Raw genomic sequence first — 27,429 nt, forward strand, 5'->3', positions numbered from 1 at the left:
TGTGTACAATATTACTGCTCAGGAGTTATGTGTATATTATCTTTTTTATTTTTTTATTGGGCAGCTGCAAATACTGTATAACCTTTGTCCATGTCACTGTATCAATGTATTAGATCGGTTGACATGGCTACTGATCAAAAATATTCTGTTTCTGATAACAATGGTCTGAGACCGAAGGCCTTGAACAGCCACTGACACAGTCTTGTGGCCACAGGCCTGTTGCAAGGGGAATCCACTGACCTGGTAAATATGCCTGATCATTTCTTATCCATTTTGCCGCAATTATTGCTATTAAAGATACAATAGTCACAATAGTCACACAGAAAATATTGAGCAATGAAAGCATTTCTCCTAGGACTAAAGGTTATCAGTTTGAAAAGCAAGGAAATGCATAACCATAAGGGGACTGTCAACTGATAATCTGATATAACTCAACGAGCAATAAAGCAGCAAATACAAACAATACATAGTGAATCTGCAGAGGTTAGGCATAGTATTGTGTTGGGTAAATCCTGTACCAGGTTATCTAAACCGTTAAGATGGCTAGACAGTTCTGTCATTGGACAGAGTGGAGATTATTGAGGGTTTTCACATAGTAATCCAAGGCAAAACTGAAAAAGAAAATAAACAACAGGAAATGAATGTAAGAGCTTTGAGCTCTTTACAGACTCTTATAAGCCCTCACTGTATGTACAGTCTCTATTGGGACTACAGAGCATTCACTTCAGACAACATGGGGCCAACTGTACATTCCACACTAGGCAGGGCAGGTGAGTGCTTATTGTGGATTGTGGAAGTGAGAAACATTTTGCTGCAAGTCAGGCATATGCAAAGGTGGCAGCTCTTGCCTCTTTTCTGCCAACTGCCCAATGTGCCCATTTTTTAAAAAGAAATTATATTTGCAGTGTGTTCCATCAATTGTCTAAACTGTGGTATCCCATCACAGTTTCATAATGATCATTTTTACAACAAAAAAACTAAACAAAAACAACCCACCAGACGAAAGTTTTATTTTCTATTCGCCGAAGCTGGAGGGAGGGAGAGTGCACACCCAAACAAAAAATAAACAAAAGTCTTCACCCTGCCCCCTCATGGATCCCGGGCAAAAATAACAAATGCAAACAAAATAACCCGACTAGCGTAGCTTTTTGAATGGCGCTGCTTTTCGGCTCCTTCTCTTGGCTCCCTCTCTCCTCTCCTAAGTGTTCCCGGTCTCCACCACCGACTGTGGAAAGAAGCACACCTTCCACATTCCTGGAAAGATTCGTAACGCGGTCCAGGTGTGTGCCTGCTTAACCAGCAGGCGTGGCCCTGGGATTGCCCTGCTTCCTTCCCACAAAGCAAGCCAACTTGCCACAAATACATACACAAATAGACATGACAACAGAATAAATCTTTCTGCTTTTCAATCAATTGGATCAAATGTTTTAATGGTTTAATCTAAAAAAAAAAAAAAAAAAAACTGGGTCAAGGAAAGCAAACAAGGAAAGCATAAATAAATGTAGGTTTCATCACATGTACCATACACAGTCAATGAAGTCATATGAAGCTCCCTTGCCCACTTTGGTTACATGCTGTTCCTCATTTTCACAGTTTTTTTCCATTCTGCAATTTCAGGGTGTATTAATTCTTAGTAAAATGTAGATTCTATATTACACATCCTATCAGGTTGGTTTCCAGCTTTGCCTCACAAATACCTCCAGAACTTACATAAGGTAATGGTGAACTTACATAAAGTGATAGCAAGAACAGGCTATTCAGCCCAGCAATTCCTACCCCTAAGTGTATTTAGGTTGCCTAAAAATGACATAGTATCTAGCACTGTATCAGCCTGGTCTTGAAAACCCCCAGTCTTTCTGCCTCCACTACATGTCCTGGCAAGCAATTCCACACATTGACCACTCGCTGTGTGAAAAAAATACTTCCTAATATCTGTACCATTTGTACCCTCTCATTCTGCTAACCAAACTCACCCTGAAGAATCACCAATAATTCACTTTGTTAATCCCTCTAATTAATTTAATCTCTTTAAGCTTTTACTAAACTTTTACTAAATTTAAAGAGATTAAGCATTTTAAGTATATCCTCATAACTCTTATCTTTTATACATGGAATTAATCTGGTTGCTCTTCTCTGAACCTTTTCCAGTGCCTCTATATCTTTAAATATCTAAAAACTGTACCTTTATCTTCCCTCCCATCCAAATCTCTTCAATATACAAGATTTATATAGATACATAAACAGCCTAAGCCACAAATCAATTGTTCAACCTGCCTGTAAAACATTAATTGTAGATATGTAATCAAAGTAAATCAAAGATGATGAGCTGTCATTTTGTCACACCCATGACTTTGAAGAATTGCCACATTTGGGGTCACAAATGATAAATCCAGGCCAAATGCTTAGACTTGCCAGATGTTGAATGTTGTGCTCTGGAAAACACATCTGAAAGAAAACAGGACACTACTGGGAGCTGTTAGAAAGAGTAATGTGAGCCAACACTGAAAACTATGTAGATCTTCGGCCAGCTTCAGTCTAATCTTAAAAACAAATAGACTTTGTTCAACTGCTAAATTTTGGTTATTGTTTGTATGGACACCGCTCTTGTGAATGTGCTATAAGGCTATACTACAAGTAAATTTGTAAATGAGAACTTGCCTGGACTTTCAATTATTTGAGGTAATATAATACTCTATGGTGCAAAGCACTCCCCAAAATCTTCTGTACATTGACAAATACTGTACTTTGACAGGTACTGTTTGTTACTTTTAAAGTTATTATCATTGTGGTGAAGATGAAGAATATATTATCTAATAATGATTTTCATAATATCAACCTACTACTGTGCTGGTCTCCGTGTCCAACTGAAGTTGGATGTTGTACTTATAGTGCTGAGTAGTACCGGATTTCATTACTGACCGTGGTCATATTGTTAGGCCTACAAACATGCTTTTACTGAACTTGGTGCATGTTCATATAAAGAGTATCCAAGCAGTTTTATCTCTGATATGACAAGTGGTATAGGGACAAATATTGTAAAACAAATATAGCAACCTCTTCAAGGTGCATTGGTTACTGCAGGAAGTCTGAAGTCTGTGCATAGTAACAGAGAGAATTTAATATGATTGTTGAAGTTATTTTAAATATTTGCAACTCTATACTGCCACCCTGTGTTTTGGCTGGGTTCATGCTGTGGGTCTGAAGACTTGGTGTGACTGTAAATGTGAATACCCAGTTGCATTATGTATTGCATGAAACTGGTTTGAGATTTCTGATAACTTGTCATTTTCAATATTTTTTGTGGAAATCTACACCCACTGAAGCCATGTTTTATTGGAATTGAACTTTCTTTTAACAAACCTACTTCTTGAACTATGAGCTATTCCAAGCCATTAATTCCAAGCCACTAATCTACAAGCAGCAGGTGACCTGCATTTATATATATATATATATATATATATATATATATATATATATATATATATATATATATATATATATATATTTAAATGCAGGTCACCATTTGTGCAAAATAAACTAATTGCATATGATATATGTATTTCATGTAGTCCAAGGTTGGTCCCATAGTATTTTCTAGCTGTCAGTTTTAAATATTTACATGATTTACACTCTGGGCCAGCCAAATCTAATATTTTTAGTGCAGCTATTGAAATCTATTTGTTTTTACACATTTTCTACTGGAAGTTATTGTTCAATTGAATATGGCTAAATTATCTGACAGTGAAGTTAGATGAAAAATTTCTTGTTTCTACTTGCATTCATAGCCCAAGATAGGAATACATTGGTGACCTCATCTGAGCTTAAAACCTGATGAAATGATGATTATGATGATCTATGAGTGAGCTGCGAAGATGTAATGTTGAAAAATTGGGGTTATACTGCCACCAGACAGCAAATAGCCTGTTACTTAAACATGCACCATCAGTTCATTAACCAAACAAATGTATTTCAGTATAATGTTTACTGGCCTGGACAAGAATGAGGTGAAAGTCACTTATTTTAAATGGAGACACTGATTTCCCATCTGGTGCAATAATGATGTTTTCTGCATACTGTATGTCTGTAGCAGCACAAGAGATTGTAAAATGAACCTGAGAGGCTGTGCTGACAGGAAACCCTGCCCTGATCACAGGAGGTTGCACTTTGCAATAGAATTAGGTCACATGCAACATCTTATTTTGTGTGTTGTGCTTGGTGTGTGCAAGACAAATGCCCCCTGGGGCAATATGTTTAATTAATCTCTTAATATGTCTAATTAATTTGTGATTATCATTGTAAATTGAGTAACTGAATATTATTTGCTCTACTAGCTAATTATTATATTTATTACAGCTAGCTAGCTAGAAGTAGAAATTATTATTATTAATATTATTTATTTGGAATTTTACCAGAAAAGAAGCCTAGTTACCTCTTCAGTTGATGACATTGTGCTGATATCTCCCCTGAATAACATCTGTATTATCCATGAAATACTGTCACATCCCAGTGTTTTGTTGCTGCTGTGGAGATAATGATGTGCTGGAGAGGAGACGCACAGCGCTGCGTGATAACCCTCTTAAGAAGGTGCATAGTGTCATGGCCGCCACTGGCGATTGCTTGACATCCAGACTGAGGGAGGCCTGTCGCTGACGGAACAGAGGGGCATTTTGCATGCAGCATTATTAAAAAGATGCAGGGCTATATTTGGACAGTGTGCATTGTTTTCTGTTAGTCCATTGCCATTGGTCCACTGCCTACTGTCTGCTGTCAGCTATCTGCTGCCCCTGAGGACAACTGTCAACTCGATTACAACGTATTCTTCTATAACGTGCTCATTACAATAGATCACCAACTGCGGCCTATTTGCTAAGTTTTAGTTATAGAAAATTATTTTGGATGAGAGTGGAGGTTGCAATGATGGTTAGTTTTACCCTAAGTCCTACTTTGGAGCATCTATGAGGGATTGCAGGACAGACTTTTAAAAAGAAGATCATTTCCCACTCTGGCATAGGTTCTGTCTACCCACTGGATGCCCGGTGAAACCCTGGAACCTGCAGTTTATATGCTTTTCAATCAATCACTCAATGAATCATCCATTTACATAGCACGTGTCATACACCTTGATTCACAATAAAGGAAAATAATCGATAAATAAACATATACATTTCGAATAGAAACTTGCTTTGCCATATACTAAACAGCTGCTTGTCTTTTATATATCACTCTGTGCTCTTCTTTGAGGCTGTGACCATCATTTAAGTGATTTAGTTTTACCAGTACTCAAAAGCAGTCAAAAACTCTAACCATACACCAACACAACTTTTTTTAAACTACTACACTAAATACATAATTTGCCCTTTAGGGGGTGATAGCACAAAAAGTGCAGTAAAGAACATTCTAATGAATGAACTGATCTACTATAACAATCACTACTGGCAATTAAAAGGAATAGACTTGAGAACTCACTGACTTAAGTCTCACTGACTAAGATATTCCAAAAACATAATCTTCAAAGGGTTAATGGGAGAGTGGGTATGTAGGTATGCACAGGAAGTAATTCAAAGTTACCATTTTAAGATGCATGTCCTCTAGACAAGGTCAAAAACTTTACAGTGAAGTTAATTTCTCTCAGCGGCTATAGAGAAGAGACTGAAGTTTTTAAATAGTTTCAAACAGAAGAATTAACTAATAAAGGGAATTGTTGAAAGTGTGCTGTACGTAGGTGGCTTGGTTGATAAATGCTTGGTCCATAACTCACATCGCGAGCTGCCAAATCTCTGATTTATTGGTGAGTATACTGTATGTTCTCTAAATTGCTTGTGTTCAGTGATTTACCAGAGCAGGCACATAAATATAAAACTAATTTTACCACCATACCACAATTTATATAAATAATTATACATGCTTGTTTCTTTGTTTTAGTATTTAATTATATTTCAATAACTGACATTTCACTATTTTCTGTAAATGTTTTCATTATTCTTATTTTGATACTCTCATTTCCTTTATGGGTACATAAGGCATTTTGGTGAAAAGGCCAAAAAAATTGCACATAAATTGTCTTTGTTTGTACAGTCCCCTTACTGAAGTATCTATGTACTATGTCTTACTTTTCTCTTTAAAAAAACAAGAAGTGTGATCTGTCAGGTTTATTCGTGCATGGTGTCGTTGCCATGGAGACAGTTGTATTTTTCCATTTCCTTTTTATGGCAGTGGATGGCTTGAGTGTATGTGCACTCCATGTCTGAAATCAGGCTGCTTTTATTTTTACATTTTCTCTCTAAAATGCGGTCATGACCAATCACAAAGGGTTAAAGTAGAAAAACAAACAAATCGTTAAAACTGAAATTGTGTGCAGTTAAATATATATGTACATAAGGGAAGAGGAAATCAAATGTCAATTAATACCTGTGAAGTATTTTTGGTAGTATATCATTTTGGAAACATTTAATTCATGGAATGTATTAACAAGCCAGGATACCATATTTCCTTTCTACAGAGCAGGCCTACTGGTTGCAGTCCTACTTCTTTAAAACACAAAACAAGCAAATTATCATGGGTCACATTTAAAGCATATTTTGCATATGATTTCCCATATTGGGTGCTGTGCACTGATATGTCTTGGAAGAAAAAATACAGTATATTACAGTATACCACATATTGCATATTGTATTAAAAAGATGTTTGTTATGAATAAATCTAAAACTATTTTTAATTTTGGTCACATGAAATCCCATGAAAAACTATTATTTTCCAGATATTTTCTAAATCTGGATTGGAGTAGACTAAGCCTGTTGCTACCCTCTAGAGGGGACTAAAATGCTACACAATTATCTTTAGAGTATAAAATATGAATAGAGGGCCACACTCAGTCACATACGCTTAGACAGTTTAAGAATGCATTGCAATAAATCCCTCCATATTAACACTATCTCAACAAGTCAACATCATTATTCCTTAAATAATTGGGTATAAATGAGAATCTTGTTCTGCATAAACTACTAACTAAATATAAGCTACAGGGCTGTAGCAGATCAATTTTATTTCTTTACAGGCTTTCAGCAAATGCAAACATTTCAATAAAAACATTTTTGTGATTAATTTTGTTCCCATTTAGTTTGTACACTGGGATGTTCAATTAATAGTTGATTGGTCATTGTAAATACGCACTAAAAAATAAAACCCTTGGCTGAGAATTTACATTAAATCTATTCTGTCCACTAGCTAACTTTAGTAAAGAAAATCCCATTCTCCCCATTTCTTATATGCTGATCCCATCTACTGGCAAAAAGTGGTGTTTTGCTGTTCATTAATGATACATTCTTGGTTCTCAACCTTCTACAGTCTATGTTCTCAACCAAAGGTTTTATTTTCATAGCTAGTATTCATAATGATGCATGATTTAACCACACTCACTATAATACATGCATTTGGCTAGAGCTAGATCATGAGCATAGAATGTGGTAGCATAGGGTGTCTGTATAGAATATCTAACCTTAGAGCTAAGTTAAGCACCAGACATTTAGCTATCTTAGCTAATATAGGTAGAATGGCTGTTGTTAAGTCCAACAGTTACTTACTAGCTAGGCTGTATGTTCATTTCAATTATGAAAATGAATGAAGCACATTGGTATTGGCTAGTTTAGCTAGTTGCACAATACAGACCAATTTATCATAGTGCTAGCTGCCTAGCTACCAAACACAACTTGGATAAAACAAATTATGAAAGGGAACATTTATTTTACATTACATTACATTATTGGCATTTGGCAGACGCTCTTATCCAGAGCGACGTACAACAAAGTGCATACCCATAACCAGGGATATGTTCGCTGAAAGACCCTAGAGGGAAGTACAATTTCAACTGCTACCTGTACAACAAAGATAAAGACGAGGGCCAATTTTTTTTTTTTGAACAAAGAAACAAACAAACAGAGCAAAAGTGACCAAAGTTAACTATCCAAACACTGCTTACCTAGCCAACTAAAAATACCGATACACAAAGCAAGTCACAGAGACAACAATTAAGGTTCACAGGGAGGTAGGGAGGGATGGGGAGAGGTGCTGCTTGAAGAGGTGTGTCTTGAAGGTGGGGAGAGATTCTACAGTTCTGACCTCAACGGGGAGTTCGTTCCACCACCGTGGAGCCAGAACAGACAGTAGTCGTGAGCGTGAGGTGGAGGTTCGGAGAGGGGGAGGTGCCAAGCGGCCTGTGGAGGCTGAACGAAGAGGTCTGGCAGGGGTGTAGGGTCTGATGATTTTTTGTAGATAAGCTGGGGAAGACCCTTTAACTGCTTGGAAGGCTAGCACCAATGTTTTGAATTTGATGCGAGCCATGACAGGCAGCCAGTGGAGGGAAGTAAGCAGGGGGGTGACGTGTGAGTATTTGGGAAGGTTGAAGACCAGACGAGCTGCTGCATTCTGGATGAGTTGGAGGGGTCTGATGGCGGACGCTGGGAGGCCAGCCAAGAGGGAATTGCAGTAGTCCAGGCAGGACAGAACCATCGCTTGGACCAGGAGCTGGGTCGAGTAGGGGGTGAGAAAGGGGCGGATTCTCCATATGTTGTATAGGAAGAACCTGCAAGACCGGGTCACCGTCGCAATGTTCTCGGAAAGGGACAGTCTGCTGTCCATCACCACGCCGATGTTCCTTGCACTGGGTGACGGCGTGAGTGTGGTATCCCCGAGGGAAATGGAGAGATCCAGATGGGGAGAGGTATTAGCAGGGATGAATATCATTTCAGTCTTGCCTGGGTTGAACTTTAGATGGTGGTTGTCCATCCAGCTCTGGATGTCCCTCAGGCAAGCAGAGATACGGGCTGAAACCTGCGTATCAGACGGTGGGAACGAGACAAAGAGTTGGGTATCGTCCACGTAGCAGTGGTAGGATAGCCCATGTGCAGTGATCACAGGGCTAAGGGAGCGAGTGTAAAGAGAAAAAAGAAGCGGGCCAAGGACTGAGCCCTGGGGACTGTGGCGAGGGGTCGAGGTGTCGATACCGAACCAGCCCAGGCAACCTGGAAGGAGCGACCAGAGAGGTAGGACTCAATCCAGTCCAGGGCTGTGCCACAGATGCCCGTTGCTGACAGGGCAGACAGGAGGATGGAGTGATCCACAGTGTCGAAGGCAGCAGAGAGATCTAGAAGAATGAGGACAGAGGAGACTATGACTATGTTATGCTTCGCGGTAGGTGCTGACCATGTCAACTATAACTAGTTATCTAATCTAGCTTGACAAAGGCCCTGCTGAAAAGATAACTGTAGTCACCCCAGATCTCACCCAATATAACACTTAGCTAACATTAGAGCTAGCGGCTACATCAGGGCGGCTTGTAGCATAGTGGTTAAGATAAATGACTGGGAGACCCAAGGTCAGTGGTTCTAATCCCGGTGTAGCCACAATAAGATCCGCACAGCCGTTGGGCCCTTGAGCAAGGCCCTTAACCCTGCATTGCTCCAGGGGAGGATTGTCTCCTGCTTAGTCTAATCAACTGTATGGCACTCTGGATAAGAGCGTATGCCAATAATCATAATGTAAATTATGTGTTTGCCTTGATTTCTGTAGCTGAGTGAAAACTCACCCCTGCTCTTCCCTAAAACCTTGCTCAATACATTCAATTTTCATGGGGAATTTTGTCATGTTGTGACACTTTTCACTTTGATGGCTTGGTCAATGACTACTTGCTTCTATTTCACAGGGAAAAAAAGATTTACATTTTGAACATTTACAACAACAAAAAAGAAGCTGATTCTGGCCAGAATGCCGCTCTGGATAAGAGCGTCTGCCAAATGCCGCGAATGTAATGTAATGTAATGTACATCAAGCTAGGGTAGCAGTAGCTAGCTAACTCCTGTGCAAACTGTCAATTCTAATTTGAGGGTATTTACATCCATATTGGGTGATCTTTGCAGCAATTAGTGCCTTTATATATACTCACTGAGCACTTTATTAGGAGCATCTGTACACCTTATTCATGTGATTATCTGATCAGCCAATCATATGGTGGCAGTGCAATGCATAATATCATGTAGATATGGGTCAGGAACTTCAGTTAATGTTCACATCGACCATCAGAATGGGGATCTCCTGGGATTTTCATTCACAACAGTCACTAGAGTTTTCTCAGAGTGGTACAAAAAACATCCAGTGAGCAGCAGTCCTGCAGACAGAAATGCCTTGTTGATGAGAGAATGGCCAGATTGGTCTGAGCTGACAGAAGGCTACAGTAACCCACATAACCACTCTGTACAACTTGTTGTAAAGCATCTCAGAAAACACAACACATCAAACCTTGAGGTGGATGGGCAACAGCAGAAGACCACCTCAGGTTCCACTTCTGTCAACCAAGAACAGAAAGCTGAGGCTGCAGTGGGCACAGCCTCACCAAAACAGGACAGTTGAAGACTGGAAAAACATGATGAACTTCTGCTGAGGTAGCGTCAGAATTTGGTGACTTCCAGCGTAATGATGCACCATGTCACAAAGCAAAAGTTGTCTCAAGTCGTCTCAAGTCATCTTCGAGAGCATGACAATGAGTTCAGTCACCTTGTGAGAAACAGCAAAATACAAATGCCACACCTTGAATGAACTCTATACCCTTTGTTGCTGGTGGAATGGAGTGGAGAATGCTTTCTTGGCACACTTTGGGCCCGTTAATACCAATCAATCATTGCTTAAATGCCACAGACTATTTGAGTATTGTTGCTGACTGTGTGCATCCCTTCATGGCCATAATGTACCTAATGGCTACTTCCAGCGTGATAATGCCCATGTCACAAATCAAAAGTCGTGAACATTAACTGAAGCTCCTGACCTGTATCTACATGATCGTATGCATTGCACTGCTGCCACACAATTGGCTGATTAGATAATCCAATGAATAAGTAGGTGTAATAAAGTAAAGATGTTTCCAATAAAGTGCTCGGTGAGTGTATATATTTTTTAATGTTCTTTTTAGTAAACTCTAATCTGGATACTCTGTTCTTGAGGCTTACCACCAGTGGTTTCCATCTTGTGGTGAACCCTCTGAGGTTAGGCTCTTTATGGTCTTTGCCACATCTATGACTGCATCCTGGAGAGGGCTCTTCATCTGTTTTCCAGCTGAAAATAGGTTTTTCTTCACAATTAAAAGTACATGTATTCTTTAGCCCTCCACTACAGTGGTCTTCTGTGATTTAGGTTACAGCTTATTGCTGAGCCCAACAGTGTGTTCTTGCTTCTCAAAAAGGTATAAAACAATTTATCAATTTGGTCCTCATGTGAGACTGTAAAATGTGAGAACCAGCAACAGACTCAAGATGCAAATGCCGCACCTAGAATTAACTCTATACCTGTTGCTTTCTTTTGTATGAAGCATATTGTGCTATGTATTGTGCAAAGATCAATGTTGCTATCATATAAGAACATATGAGTGACATGTATTGAACACAAGTCATACATCCTATCTAAGAAGCCATGCAGGGCGGCCTGTAGTGTAGTGGTTAAGATACATGACTGGGACATGCAAGGTCAATGGTTCAATCCCTGGTGTAGCCACAATAAGATCTCCACAGCCGTTGGGCCCTTGAGCAAGGCCCTTAACCCTGCATTGCTCCAGGGGAGGATTGTCTCCTGCTTAGTCTAATCAACTGTATGGCACTCTGGATAAGAGCGTATGCCAATAATCATAATGTAAATTATGTGTTTGCCTTGATTTCTGTAGCTGAGTGAAAACTCACCCCTGCTCTTCCCTAAAACCTTGCTCAATACATTCAATTTTCATGGGGAATTTTGTCATGTTGTGACACTTTTCACTTTGATGGCTTGGTCAATGACTACTTGCTTCTATTTCACAGGGAAAAAAAGATTTACATTTTGAACATTTACAACAGCAAAAAAGAAGCTGATTCTGGCCAGTACTTTACAGTACATTATTAAATAGTGAATGACTTTATTTCATTGGCAGTTTCTCACTGCTCACAAAACATGCATGCTATGGCAAATAGCTTGGCTAACGTGACTGAAAAATCACAAGTGATTGGAAGATTAAATGTTCCAATCTTCTAACATACGTATTAGGTGATTTCAGCATGCAAATACCAAATGTAGTTATTTAGCCAAGTTTGGACAGCATTCAAAATCATTATTCTTAGTTAGATTTTCATCATCATTTTAATTTCATCATTTTAAAAATCTAAATGTGTTGGGCAAGTGCAGCTTATATTTGCCAACTCTTCTTCAACAACACAATTTTTGAAAGTTAGATCGTAAAAGCCAACCAGTGCATTCAACTTTTGCTATGACCTTGATGGCCCTGCAGTTGCCATTATACTGGTTTCTGTGTTTTATGCTTGACAAGAAAATTTAAATTGCATCAGCGCTATTTGTATGGGGTTGTGCCATTGTAGTACCAGTCTTGCCACACATAATTAGACAGTCCCAAAGGCGTCAGCTTCTTTCTTGCTCTACTGATTTCTATACACTCCCATTTCTAATCTGCATTTCAAATATATTATCAATGATGAATATTCAACCAACCTGATGTTTTGACACATTGTTTTCTTATGAGCACAAACCTCTTTATATGGGAGCAAATCATTCAGTGACTCCTACATCTCTCAACACTATCACACCACTTTCAGAATGCTGATAAAGTAGCAAGAACTCCACAGTGGTCACGCTGAGGAGACTTATCAGAGCTAGCCTTCCACTGAGAATGGACCTTTGCATAGAAGAAATTATGTTTCCACTTGTGCAATTTCACAGATTTAAAAAAGATGGCTTGTAGTCATTCTGATGCAATAAGGCTTAAAGAATTGGCACTGCCAAATCCTTAATTGTTCCCACTAGAGGTGAAGCATGAGAGAGAGAGCCATGAATATTTATTCATTTATTTATTGTTTTTTAATTTAGTATTTACATTGTCTAACAATTAAATGTGTCAATTTTTTTTTATGTGCTTAATTGTTTAGAGCCCATAAAAAGCAAAATACTGGAAATGTAAAAATAATGTAATATTGTAAGGATATAGCAGCAACAGTGGCGAGCAGCGGGGATCTGTGAATTAATCCGATTAATTCATTCCAATTCAGACTCACTGATTTGTTCATTTTGTGCAGTTTGACCTTCAGTCACCAACCACAAGCTGGCTCAGTGCCTCGGAGAATGAAATAAACATAATACAACTGAAGTCTTTTCACTTTACTGAAAGCCTCTGGAGTCAGCAAATTAAGGAATTAACCATGTAACATTAGACAAAATTTAGTAGTTATGTTCATGCCTTGATATAGGCAACCATAAAAGTGGATTTAGCAACAATAAAAAAGTTGTTGAGTTGAGTTGAGCATAATGTCATGTAAAACAACCGATTATTTCAAAACGTTTTTTTAATTCATGAACTATTATTTTTATTTAATTAACTTAACTATTCATCATTTTATATAGTCTCACTCACTAGATCTCAGATAGTACTTGTGTTGTTTGCACAGATTAAAATTCTTCACAGCTCAATAGAATATGGGGGCTGAAAATAATGGCTTGTGTCATGACCCCATCAAAATCATCACAGGAGTGTCTCCAGGCCATTAATCAATCATGAATGATTCCAATCTACACATGACTAAACACTCAAACTCACAAAAACAATGCTGTAATTCATAACAAGTATGCCACACAGAGAGATTGGTAAGGCAGGTAACCTCAGGTAGTCTGATGTGATTAATAAAGGCTCTTATTTCAAATACCTAACAGCATATTTACATTTCATGAAATGACATGCATTTAGCGGAGGCCTTCATCCAGAGCAAGTTACACAACTTTCGCGTTACTATACATACTGAAGCAAGTACCTTGCTCAAGGGAACAACAGGAGTGTCCTTGGTGGGAATCAAACCTGCAAGCTTCAGAATCTATAACAATTATATTACACTGCTGCCTCAAATTTAAAATGAGGTATAATACTTAGGAGAACAACAGAGTTTTAAAAATATTGCTCTGTGATTGTGGAACTCCACAGGGGGATGCTATCTTTTAAGATAATAGATTCATCTTATTACATAATGAACAAATGTTCATTTTAAATGAAATGGGTTTCTCACATTGTAATATCCTCTGATTGTAGCTAAAAGGAGTCTCTAATGCTTTGCTAGGGCTATGGTCAGCTTCTAACAGTATAGCAGTTTCCCATAAATGTGGTTGGGGCCTCAAGTCATGACTCCACATTACTACTCTACAGCTGAAGTGCATATACTGTACTCTTCCGATACTGTTTCCTACAAGACAATGATTATTCTACTACAGAAAAACTAGTGCCTCAGGAAGAGACATGTCAGGTAATGACACAGCCCTGACACAAGCTAATGATATCTGGAGCTAATCGTGGGCACATGCCCTGAGGTGAACCTGGGCGTGTGTCAAATTGTTATGTAGATGCATGAAAAATAATTAAGCTTACTGAACACTTTGAAGCACAATAAGCTCACACTATACTGTCAAATTGTCACAACTACTAAGTGTTACACCCTTATCTCCACCCTCCTCTATCCCAGCCAGGCAGGGTTTGTATTCAGCAGCGTGCTCGCCACCGACACACCCTCAACTCCACCCTGCTCAGCCACCGCCCTTCAGCACCTGTTAGTTCTTATCTGCTGCACATGTTCCCCATCACCAGGGCCGACTGCTCTTCCTTCATATCCCCTCAGCCTGCTGCCTTACCCCATTATTCAGCTTCCCTTGTGTTCATTGGCTTCCATGCGTACACGCTTCTTTTTTAGTGATTTCCCTTCTCTTTTTTTCTCGTGTGAACCAAACTCTATTTTATCCCTGGTTTATTATTTTCACCTTTCATTTAGTGCGTCAGCATGTTTTCCACCTGAATTAAAATGACAACTGCAAGCATTACACTACTTTTCCAATAGCCCTCATAGACATCAAAACTTCATGTCTTTAGGTGAAACCAATGATAATTACACAGCTAAATCTAAATATTTACGGCTATTGCTGTTCATGTTAATGAAGTGTCTGTCAAAATATGTCAGGAATTTCCTGTGCACTTGCAGTATGTAGGCATGGAACAAAAAGTACATAACCTGACATTACACTTGCATCCCCAGTAACCCTGCTAATGGAATAATTATAGTTAAGAATGTTATAGTTTTAGTATCAAGCAGGTGTAATAGTAAAATTATCAATGACAGGAATTTATTTGTAGCTTATATTACAGTAACTCATTTTTCCACACATATTACATACATACATAATACACGTATTTAGAATTTTTTCTTAGGTATGAACCAAATTCATGAGTGGTCCCAGCCTGTTGTACAAATCATGTATACTTCCAAATCCGTCAGGCAATGCATTCCATTCATTTTCTATGGAGAGGCTGGCAGTGGGTGATAGGCTGGCATTGTGGTACATTCGATGGCTCTTTATTTGGATAGATTCTAATGAAATGTATCCAGCACAGCTCACTCATAACACTGGGCTCAAACTTTCAAACTAGGCATTGTCAATTAAATATTAATCAAGGTTCAGCAAATGTTTTCAGAAACATATTTTCTTGGACTGTTTAGGAGGAATAACAGAAAGTTTATCAATGGTCCGCCATAATGTTGTTTTGCCAAAACCAATGAATGCAGTCTAACCGATCAGGTGCCAACAGTGTCTCTTGTAGACTGCGACCCTTGTTTGTTTTGATCCCATTGAGCCATCATCCAAAAGAACGCACCTGCAGTACCATCCAGAAATGGACAGCTTGGGGGTCCAAAGCCGTTTTTATGAATGAGCCTTTTAAACACGTAGCCTTATATGGAATCGATCATGCTAATTCAGAATTCTCATGAACGTGTGTTCATTTACGAACGGGTAGTATTCATCATGCTTCCGTGGTCATTTAGGACAGTTTTCTGAGAATACAAAAATGTTCTTACATGAGGCCCAATAATCCAAAACACACTGCTAATGCAAAAATTACTTTTCAAAGGCAAAATACTGGAAAATTCAGTCACCCAATCTGAATTCAATTGAACATGTGTTTCATATGAAGTAGACAAGACTTACGGCAAGTAGCCCCCAAAACAAACAGGAGCTGAAGTCCAGAAAAGGTACTGGTGATGTCACTGGGTCACAGACTTCAAGCAATCATTGCAACAAAGTACTAAACATGGATACTTGTTGGATTCTTGTCATTTACATAACATTAATATGTCCCAAACATTATGGTGCCCTAAAATGGAGGACTATGTGTAAAAAGTGTTGTCATTTCTACAAAGTGAAACCAAAGTGTATAGAAATACTCAGTAATAAAGCTTCAGAATGCGCACTTCAACCACATGTGAATTGTCTGATTACAAATTTGAAATTGTGAGCCAAATCATGAATAATGTCTTTATGGATCTCGCTGGAAAAAATGTTTTATTGTTTGCGCATAGCCTGGGAAGAAAAGACAAGCAATTCCATGTAAGATAAATTAGTTAATGATCCAGGAAGTTATGCAGACTTGTGAAAGAAACATGTTTGGTGACTTTATTGGGTGGATCATATGACTGGTCTATAGGCAATACATGATCCAGGTCAAGCAGTGGAATGCGAAAGTTGAAATTGTACTTCCCTCTAGGGTCTTTCAGCGAACTTATCCCTGGTTATGGGTATGCCCTTTGTTGTACGTCGCTCTGGATAAGAGCGTCTGCCAAATGTCAATAATGTAATGTAATGTGACATTATGGTTATGACAGACAGTTTTATATACATTGACGGCTCTGACCTGTGGTCAATAAAAACAATGACAATAAAAACAAACAGGGATATACTATTGCGCAGGACCACAAAATAACATACTTTGTTTCATAATTCTTCATTCTTTCACCTTTTTTGCTTCTCTCCATAGTAAAAGATTGATTTACTCTTTGTTGGAGGATTTACAGTCTTGACAAAAAGAGTGTTCAACCTATGATACCACCCTGACAGAATATTAGGCATGTCAACAGTTATGTCTTTACTGTGGCAGGAGAATCATAATTCTGTGTCTACTACCTAGCCTTATTATTACCCTCGGTTGGTCTAATGTTCAGAGACATTCTAGCACTGTAATATATACCCTCAGAAACACTTTAAAACCTTTGTCAAACACAGAAGGAATGAATGAATATATATTTTGATTGAATGCTTTGCACGGGACATTTTTCCCCCACGACTAGCACTTTTGAAAGTTAATAATATATTCCAATTTATAGGTTCCTCTGGAATTTCCATTGGTAGTCGCTTCAAATATCTTTTTAAAATATTAATTCGTTCATACCTACAGTGCTGCAGCTGGTATAGAGTACTTGTTCATCATTATTATTTGTAATACACTGTTTAAAGAAATGTTTCTCATGAACAAGGAGTGCTTCAGACAAGTCTGAGGAGTATGCAGATTCTGTGTAACATTCCTTAAATATGTAGATGGTAGGTAGTGCACATGTATGTATGTGTGCAGATGTATGTGTATGCATGTATGTGTGTGTATGTGTGTGTTACCTACAACCAGCACTTCTGATGAGAAGCAGAAGAGAGGAGGAGCACTGTGGTGGAGTATAAAAGATGGGTTCAGATGTAAGGGAACATTTGCTTCCTCAGGGTTACCAATTAGTGGGAGACCCAGCACACACTACTGGGCACTTTTATGCCTGCTCCAAAACTGAGGTAAATTTTTTTACTGTATGAATGTTTGCATGTATTTATGTATGTATGTTTGTATGTATATACTTATGTATGAATGAATGTATGTATGTACAGCGCTGTAGCCACTGAATACACTGAGGTCCAGATCATGGTCATTTTTACTGTGACAATGTCCATATTTCCATAGCTATAACCACATTGATGCAACATATTTTCTGCAGTGCCACTGTGCTGTCTTGGACTGTGTGCTCAACGTTCCCTAGCCTACTGGCTGTTTCATTTGGACTGCCCCCCTCTTGTAAGTAGCTGTTCTGTATGTATGCACCCTCCTGGCTTTATAAAAATGGAATGTCATGAGCCTTTTTAGGCTCTTTGGAGTTCTTTGCTCTGGGCTCTCAAGATTATTTATAGCATTTGTATGCTTTACTGTATATATTGCTTTGAATACATCTCCCACATGTAATTATAAGGTAATAATTGGGTGGGGTATGCCATTTCATTTAGTCAAAATATTTCAAAATATATTGTGAAAAAGCAGGAAATGTATTTTATAGAGAATCCAATTTAAATATTGCACATTGAAGTGCACATACAAATGTTATTACTAGTCTGCTGCCCCATGTTTCATGCAGCCACATACACAATTTCAAATAGAATCAAACAAAATTTGAAATGGTGTCAAGCAGGTCACACAGCAAAATACTTTCTTGTGAAACATATTATGACAAAAATGGCACCATACATGTTGAAACCTTCAAACAGACTACAGGCCTTTAGGCAACAGTTAAATCACTATCCATAATATGATATGTACTTATTGTAAATAAGGCTGTCAAAATATGCTTGTTCTTACAACAATCTTCATTCTTTAGGATATTTCTAAGATTACCAGAGGCCCTGTTGATTATACCAAAGATATCAACATCTGACAAAGTACCTGCCAGAATTATTAAGGTAAGATCAATGTCATTTAGAGGTCAACACAGAATTTATGTTTTGGTTAAGACTCTAGGCCATTTAAAAGTGCTCATTTTTGTCATACTTTGGAGTGGTTATTAAAGTCGTGGATGGGGTGCATACAGTATTTTTTTGGTACAGGAATATTTTCAAAGAAATATCTCACTGAGGTATATGACACTCAAAAAAATTAAAACCTTGCAAAACTGCTAAATTGTTTGGTTATTTGTGTGATAGAGCAAGGTAAAGTTTCTCATCTAAAAACTTTCCAAATTCCTCGATTTAAAGGTAGGTACTGTTATCTCGAGAAAATGTATTTAGATTGGTATAGTTGGTTCATACTGTTGAAGTTTGTATGGTATGAACATGTTGGACAAAATGGAATAAAAATGTCTAGGTAGTGGTTTTATCTCACCAAAGCTATAAGTAATTTTGCTAAATATGTTTTTGTAAACTACCATTACAGGACTCTGTATGCAGTACACATATACTTTAATTTTGAAGGGTGAAAATGTTTCTGTTGATGGACTTAAAATTTTTCACTTCATGCGTTTGTGTACCTTTAAATGGCATCAGCAGTGTGCATGCGTTTGTAGGGTATATGTATTTTCGAGCGTGTGCCTGCATCTTAGAGGAAGGGCCCATAAAAAAAGAATCTTACCTGATGTAGTAGTAGCTGCCGCCACTAATACTATGTATGCATATACAATTATTCAGCAGTGATTTTATTTGTAATTTAGCTCAATATATTTTAACAGGTTACCCCTTAAGGTTTAAGAATTTTTTATAACCACTAGAAACCATGCCTTAGCACAAATGCAAGTCTGTAGCACCAATCACATGAGAAAAAAAAACTCTCTCAGTTCTGGCAACTCATAAACCAAAGATGTCACAGATAAGGGACAGGTATAAGTCTGTGAAACACAAGTAAGCTCTCACTCCCCCAGCCTGTACATCCCAGCTTGCTCCGAGTTACCTAGGTTAGGCATGATTGAGCATGTGCATGTTCAACATGTCTGTTTAGAAAGTTCTGGAGTGCTTTTGAATTTAGTACATCCATATTTCACTGCACCACCTGGACTGTTCAAATATTTTAAAGGCATGTAAAGCATTTCAGTCTGTCACTCAATAGCACAATGTGTCCCATGGACTCATTTAACATATGTAAAAAAGAGTACAGTATAACAGCCTGTTTTTTGAAAGATGCGGACATTTAGACTAAATGGTAATGTCAAATGACATTTTTGTGACTTATGATATTGGAGGTCCATTATGAAGAAAACAAATCAGGCTTTAACCCTTGGAGACCAAGGATGATTTTATTTTTCTTTAAACATAAAACATAAAATTTTCATACAAAATCATTGAACTTCCTAAAGTAATATGTTCAACTGAGTATATCAACAAAATAAAAGTTCAGATGTAATCATCCTACATTACAATAATAGGTTGTATGGAGTAGCCACATCATAAGTAACCACATCAATAAGACATGCCAATGCTTTATAACACAATATAGTCACATCAGCAGAGTACTACCAGGTGAATATATGCTCAGAGAACTGAAAGGGTCAAATAAATATTTAAAATATATATTATTAACTATGTACAGCAATCCAGCAGTTTTCAAACACAACCCCGCTTTTACTGTCCATCAGTTTTCCAACACAACCCCACTTTTACTGTCCATCAGTTTTCAAACACAACCCCACTTTTACTGACCATCAGTTTTCAAACACAAGCCCACTTTTACTGTGAATTACTTTTCAAGTACAACCCCACTTTTACTGTGAATTACTTTTCAAATACAACCCCGCTTTTACTGTGAATTACTTTTCAAATACAACCCTGCTTTCACTGTCCATTACTTTTCAAACACAAGCCCACTTTTACTGACCATCAGTTTTCAAACACAACCCCACTTTTACTGTCCATCAGTTTTCAAACACAACCCCGCTTTTACTGTCCATCAGTTTTCAAATACACAAGTCACAAGCCTCCCCTGCATAACAGAACAAAAGAGGTCATTTGGTGGAGATAAAATGTAGTGCTTTTTGATGAAAATTGCATCATTCGGCTTCAAAGGGTTATATAAGATAAGTATAAAGATACAGGTAGTGGGGAAAAAAATGTTTTTTATTACTTAACCTGGTTAAGCAGATCCCCAGCCAGGCAACCCCTGCTGGTTTTTGCAGTGGTGTTCTACTTTGGGAAAACGGTGGGTTTTTGAGTGATTGGAATATCAGCACCTGCAGAAACTATGTATAGGCCCTGTTTCCAAAGTATCAGAAAGCTACATTTTATATTGAAAGTAATGTATTTGCCACTCAGTAAACCTGGATATCTCACAGGAGCTGGAACCTCTAGCAAAGAACCAAAGTCCAGAGATGTCTGCAAACCCCAAAAAGCAGGGCCAGGAAAAGCTTGACCGCCAGCGGTCAGAAGTCCCCTCCGCAGGTCAGAGGGCCAAGCGTGGGCTTCTGAGAGTCATCTCATACTTCTCTGGAGACATGAAGATCTTCGGCGAGTGGATGAAACGTGAGATCTAGTCAATGTTTCATTTTCAGAGCAAGGGAGATGGCACAATTATAGTCATCCTAAATCATATATTGTTGATCTAACATTCATTATTATTATAAATTGTAAATGAACTTGATTAGAATAGAATAGAAATGAACTTGATTAGAATAGAATAGAATATTTATTTATTTTAGGGAGCAGATATTCAACAGAAAACTTGTGAATATGTATTGTAGATGCATGGAAGCCAACTTGGCTTCCTATGTTTAATGGACTGCATTCTCAACTACCCCATTATGCACAAAGTTAATGTTTACAGAGCCAGTTAGTCATTTTACTTGGTCACTTACCAGGTCACATTTATTCATCCAGAATCCCAGAATGGTTGCCATACAGTTAGAACATCTATTAAACTAGATTGTATCTTTTAAACCTGCAAGCTCAGACATATGCAGTACATTATTCTACAAATCCCTTAATGTATTGTAGAGCTTGATTATTGATTATTAGAGCCCACTCAACCTATGCTTCAGTTCAAAGCTTCCAACATGGAGAAAACTATTGGCAACACGGCATTTCAATGTGTTACTTTGTTATTATTATTATTATGATTATTATTATTATTATTATTCTTTTTGTTTAATGCATAGTGAAATATTTCTATTCATATTTCTACAGCAATTTCAGCTGTAATGATCACAACATGATATAGTGTGACATTTTCCTATTTGAATCCAGGGCAGATCTTCCTTCTGCAGCTGTTAGACTGGGTGCTTCGAGGAGCAGCACAGGTCATGTTTGTCAACAATCCCCTCAGTGGCCTGATCATATTCGCTGGGTTAATACTTCAGAACCGATGGTGGGCACTGAATGGCTTTGTGGGCACTCTGTTTTCCACTATTTCTGCCCTCCTTCTCCATCAAAGCAGGTATGAACACTTTTTTTTTTTTTGTCCAGTTTCAGATTTTAACCTGTGAATTTGACCTGTAAATTTGTAGATGTGTCATCCTTTTTTAACATTTCCTTCAGGGGAGCAATAGCTGCTGGTCTCTATGGATACAATGGCATCCTGGTTGGCCTCCTCATGGCAGTTTTCTCCGATAAGGGTGATTGGTATTGGTGGCTTTTACTTCCAAATATCTTCATGTCAATGACATGGTGAGTGTAAACTGCTTTCTCTCCCAGGTTGATTGTGCTTCCTGATATAAGCTTTTTTGGTCTTGAATCATGAAGTAATAAGCCTACTGTAACTGGTCTTTTACTTCATCAGAGATCAATGAGAACAATTTCCCAACCTTATTTCATTGTTTATCAGCATCTGGCATTGATTGGCTAATTATCCCAAGCCAACTCACGAAACAGGCTGACTATAAAACAATGACTGAATTAACAGAAAAGTAATATTTGATGCAAGACCTTTGAAGCAATTAACTCCTGAGTAACTCTGAGAGATCAGAATGTGAATTTAAATACTGTAATATATACAGCATTAAAGTATCAACCTTTCAGTTAAAATACATTTGAGGCAGGCTGGCCAGTATGGCTTTCTTCAGACTATAGAAAAGCTTTTGAACAGTGCTCGCTATTAATCTCTGATGTCATCACCATGTTTTCTAGCACATATATCTAGAAAAAAGTTGTCCAGTTTAGGAACACGGGGTCAGTAAAAATGTCTTAAAGGTACCATATTGTAGAAAACACCATTGCCCTTTCTCTGTGTATTATGAAGTTGTAGGTGCTATAAAAACAAAACGCACAGTCCACACAATCCATATTTAGAAACTGTGCATTTAAACCAGCCATTTTGACTATCGTAACTATATGACATCACAACTGGAAGTCGGAAGAAATCCAGTCGCTCAGCATAGACACGTTCAGTTTGTTGCAAATCAGCCAATCAGAACAGAGGTTCATTGGCACTGGGGAATGGACATGTGAAACTGGATAGAGACTGGATCCACACAAATGTCATCTTATGGATATCAGAACCAAAAATAAAAAAGGTTTACAAGACGGGTTGTAAAGTTGAAACCATGTTTTTTTCTGAATAGTTTATGAATACTATATAGTTTTCACTTTAACTATGCTTATTCCCACAGTCGTGTCCTGATTACTGATTTAATCTGCATTTCCAAGCCCAATAGTTACCAGTGCCCTGGCTTCAATCAACAGCAGATGGGATCTTCCTGTTTTCACCCTGCCTTTCAACATCTTGTTCTGCGTGCACATGGTTGCCACTGGCCACTACAACCACCACTTTCCCCAGGTTCTCATTCAACCCAGGACATCCCTCCCAAACATCACCTGGTCAGAGATAGATGTGGCAAAGGTGAGTACTCAGTATTCATTATTCAGTGAACAACTCAGTCAAACTTAATGAATGGGCTCACTTGGGTAACCATCCATACATACTGTAAGCGTGTGACACTCTAGAGTTGGGACATGCTGGCTTAAGTGTGTAGACATGAGCAAGGTCCAATGCTTGTGCTGTCCTTGCTGTTTGGTTGAGCTGGAAATTGTGAGTTTTCAAACAGTGGAACAGATTTATAGCACTCAATCAAAGGTACAGAGGCAAGTGCAAAGATATTCACCACTGGAAACATTCATTCATTATCCTAACCCGCTTATCCTGAACAGGGTCACAGGGGGGCTGGAGCCTATCCCAGCATACATTGGGCGAAAGGCAGGAATACACCCTGGACAGGTCGCCAGTCCATCGCAGGGCACACACACCATTCACTCACACACTCATACCTACGGGCAATTTAGACTCTCCAATCAGCCTAACCTGCATGTTTTTGGACTGTGGGAGGAAACCGGAGTACCCGGAGAAAACCCACGCAGACACGGGGAGAACATGCAAACTCCACACAGAGAGGCCCCGGCTGACGGGGGTTCGAACCCAGGACCTCCTTGCTGCAAGGCAGCAGTGCTACTCACTGCTCCATCCGTGCCGCCCACTGGAAACATATTTTGCTTATATACTGTAGCTTCAGTCAATGTATATTTTGTCTCATTTAGGCAACAAAAAAGAAAAGAAAACAATTGCGCTTTCTCAAATTTGGACAGGAATGTTAGAACTGATAATATTTTACCCTCGTTTTTCCAAGCTTTTCCGTGCTGTGCCGGTGGGAATTGGACAAGTATATGGGTGTGACAATCCACTGACTGGAGGAATTTTCATTGTTGCCTTGTTCATTTCTTCACCAATCATTTCCTTGCATGCAACCATTGGCTCAGCTGTTGGCATGGCAGCAGGTGAGGCCTTTGCTTGTTTGGCTCAGTTATGTTTGTAGCAGGTGGTGAGTGAATGTAGACATGGATGTCCTTTGTGTGTTGCTGTGGCCCCATTGCCATTTACAGTCCATTATCCAGGACCAATGTAAGACAAATGTGCTTATGTGTCAAATGGCCTATATTTACAGAATTAACATTGGGAAATATCATTTTGTTTTAAAGTTTGATAGATAAATAGTTTACACAGTGTCTCCATTTTTTCAGCTCTCGCACTTGCTGCGCCGTTTGAGGATATTTATTTTGGCTTATGGGGCTATAACTGTGTTCTGGCCTGCATTGCCATCGGAGGGATGTTCTACGCGCTGACCTGGCAGACTCATCTCCTGGCAGTCATCTGCGGTAGGTCTACTGTTGGTCATCTCACGACCAGCAGTCAACTTCTATAGCCCATGGCAGTCTTGAGTAAATTCCTATGGTAATCCATTTTCACTTCTCATCTCTTGTGTCTACAGCATTTTTCTGTGCATACCTGGGCTCTGCTATTACAAGTGTGATGTCCACAGTAAGTCCTTTAACTTCTTTTATAGTGGAAAATATTTAGCAGAACATGTTGGACAGTAATTTATCGATGAACCACAGTTGCTAAAGTACATACAGTATAAGCACAAGTTTTAATAATCAGTGAAGGCAAACCATTTTAATCTGCCATGTTGAATGGAAGAAATTGTAGATAATATAGCTGCCATTTAAATTAATTTTAGAGTAATTCTGGCTTCTGGCAAATTAGTTAACATTCCTTTGATTTATTATTTTACAGTTTGGGCTCCCTGCCTGTACCTGGCCGTTCTGTCTGTCTGCTCTCACCTTCCTTCTGATTACTACAGGAACCAAATCAATACACAAACTGCCTCTTGCAAAGGTAACATACCCAGAGAAGAATCTCAGCTATTTCCTGAAACTGAAAAAAGCTGAGAAGTTGAAAAAGGTACTTAACAATACGCAGGAGGCACAAAAGCCAGAAATAGATAAGGAATTAGCAATTGTAATAGAGAGTAATAGAATAGAGCAGGAAAACATAAATGTAAACAACAACACAATAGATGTTGAAAAATGTACAAATGTGGATGACAAGAATATGGATTCTTGCTGAGAAAACCGAATTAGCCACCTGGATAGTTTAAGCACTGTCACTTTGTTGTTGTATTTAAAATAAATTAAGAACACTATACCTATGTATTCAGGACTGGACGCAGTCCAACAATGTGCACACTATATTACCTCTGTATTAGTACACTGTAGCATGCCCACACAGACACAGGAAAAGCACTATGGATGGCAAGCTACCATATCAGAGACTTTGTTCGGATTGTTCAGATGGGTACAGTTAGGTAATACTGTGTAAGGTGCAATTTTGTAACAATGGTGGAGTCATAACCACCGGAGGTCATAGAACACTACTGGGACTATGAGCAGTGCAATTTTAAAGACATGGGACGGAATTGAGCCCTTTGACGAGAAAGGGAGACATACTTGCACTGCAAGAGTCTGAAACAAAAGATGTATCATGGGGTATAAATATGGCCAGGTCAAGGTCTACTGTCATGTCATAAAAGCCCCCACAGGCACCTTTGGGTCAGGCCAGAAGGTATCTTATACCAATACCTACAGTGTGGACTGAAAGAAAGCATTATACGTGCATGTAAATAACTGGGGATGATACAATAAATCATGTGGTGCACCAGGTATAATATTAACTGAAATGCAGGGGATGTGTACAGTGTGTGACAGGCACGCTAAACTCTTATGAGATGGTATAGGGAGGTTATGAACACAAATATGTATGAAGGGAGGTCAACAGCTGACAGTCTGCACTTTAATCTCATATTCATTGCTTAATTTCAAGTCTGTGTTAGAATGCACACATTAGAGGTGAAACTCCAAAATTGCATCACTGTCCAAAAACACCCAGCACTGTATGGATGCACATCCGCGCACACACGCACACACGCATTTAGGCAAACTAAGGGAACTGTGGCATTTTGGGAACACATCAGTATTCTCTTTGTGTTCCTTTGCTCTGCTTTTGTCTTTTTCTGTAGTTCAATTGTCTAATTGTGTAAAATGTTTACCTGTCTACTTGTTTAACCTTTTTAACTGTCATATTGTCATAATAAACCGTTTTCCCTTTTTAAATGCATCCAAGGTACTGTATGTAGTGAATTAATGGATTCAAGAACAAATTGATTGATCTGACAGATTATTTTTCTGCCAACATGACTACAGACCAGTGTTTGGCGCAGCTACAGCAAGCAAAATAAAGTGCTACTCAGACAGTGACTCTTATAAAATTGACTTGCATGTAATGGATAATCATTGATCACATCTAGGTTATTGTTTGTAAAATGCATCTTTATAATGAAATTATTCTTCTTCATGTTTACAGTTAGTATTACATCACGGGGTTGGTGCTTTGAAAGCACAGTAACAATGACAATACAATGACTTACAACTTCCAGTTTAGCCCATGCCCATTTCCAGGTTCATATCCGAGTGCATATCCAGATAATTGTATTGATTGGACAGATACAGATAGATACAGTGGAAGGGGCCAAGTGGAGATTGGAAACTGGTAAAAATGCGAAGAAAACTGCCTAGGTAGATGTCCATTTTATAGTCCCAGACATTGGACAGATGCACTGGATTCCTCAATGGGAAAACAGCCCGACTGTATATCTCTTCTTACAACAATTAGAAATGTGGCAAGGGAGGAAACTGCAATTAGGCACCCAATAACAGGTGATTAAGAAAGAAAGTCTGCACTGACGTTAGTGTTCCCTCTGAGAGCGACAGTGATAGTTACTGCATTACAGGTTCAGCATCATTCCTGCTTTTGTTCTTATGATTTACTGCTTTAACACTTAGAGGATCTGTGATTTGTCATTTGTGATTCATGGTTGTTACATAACAGATTTGACAAATTTGTGTCAGCCACCATACTGTCATACTCTGCATTCCTGAGAGTTACGTAAATCGCAAGAAAAGTTGCGAGAAACTTCTAGTACTATAGCAGGTTCC

The 27,429-nt window shown here is 38.6% G+C and overlaps 1 protein-coding gene across 1 annotated transcript; it reads left to right on the forward strand.

Moving 5' to 3' along the window:
- The first annotated feature begins 733 nt into the window (after nucleotides 1–733).
- Nucleotides 734–26,474, forward strand: LOC133141586 (urea transporter 2-like). Its single transcript, XM_061262152.1, has 11 exons — nucleotides 734–770; nucleotides 1,204–1,280; nucleotides 20,949–21,135; nucleotides 21,856–22,045; nucleotides 22,147–22,275; nucleotides 23,254–23,446; nucleotides 24,228–24,375; nucleotides 24,619–24,753; nucleotides 24,867–24,916; nucleotides 25,172–25,396; nucleotides 26,454–26,474. Exons 1-11 carry the CDS (start codon nucleotides 734–736, stop codon nucleotides 26,472–26,474), a joined length of 1,392 nt encoding a protein of 463 aa, XP_061118136.1.
- Nucleotides 26,475–27,429: the final 955 nt, after the last annotated feature.

Source organism: Conger conger, chromosome 12 (genome assembly GCF_963514075.1).
Source record: "Conger conger chromosome 12, fConCon1.1, whole genome shotgun sequence".
Classification (NCBI taxonomy): domain Eukaryota; kingdom Metazoa; phylum Chordata; class Actinopteri; order Anguilliformes; family Congridae; genus Conger; species Conger conger.

Bases quoted from the DNA above. Each gene is read 5' to 3' on its own strand.
- LOC133141586 (XM_061262152.1), top strand. From the start codon at position 734: ATGGGGCCAACTGTACATTCCACACTAGGCAGGGCAG. The intron at 1,281-20,948 runs GTGTGTGCCTGC...GATATCTCACAG, and splicing joins AGATTCGTAACGCGGTCCAG to GAGCTGGAACCTCTAGCAAA. The intron at 24,917-25,171 runs GTAAGTCCTTTA...ATTATTTTACAG, and splicing joins TTACAAGTGTGATGTCCACA to TTTGGGCTCCCTGCCTGTAC.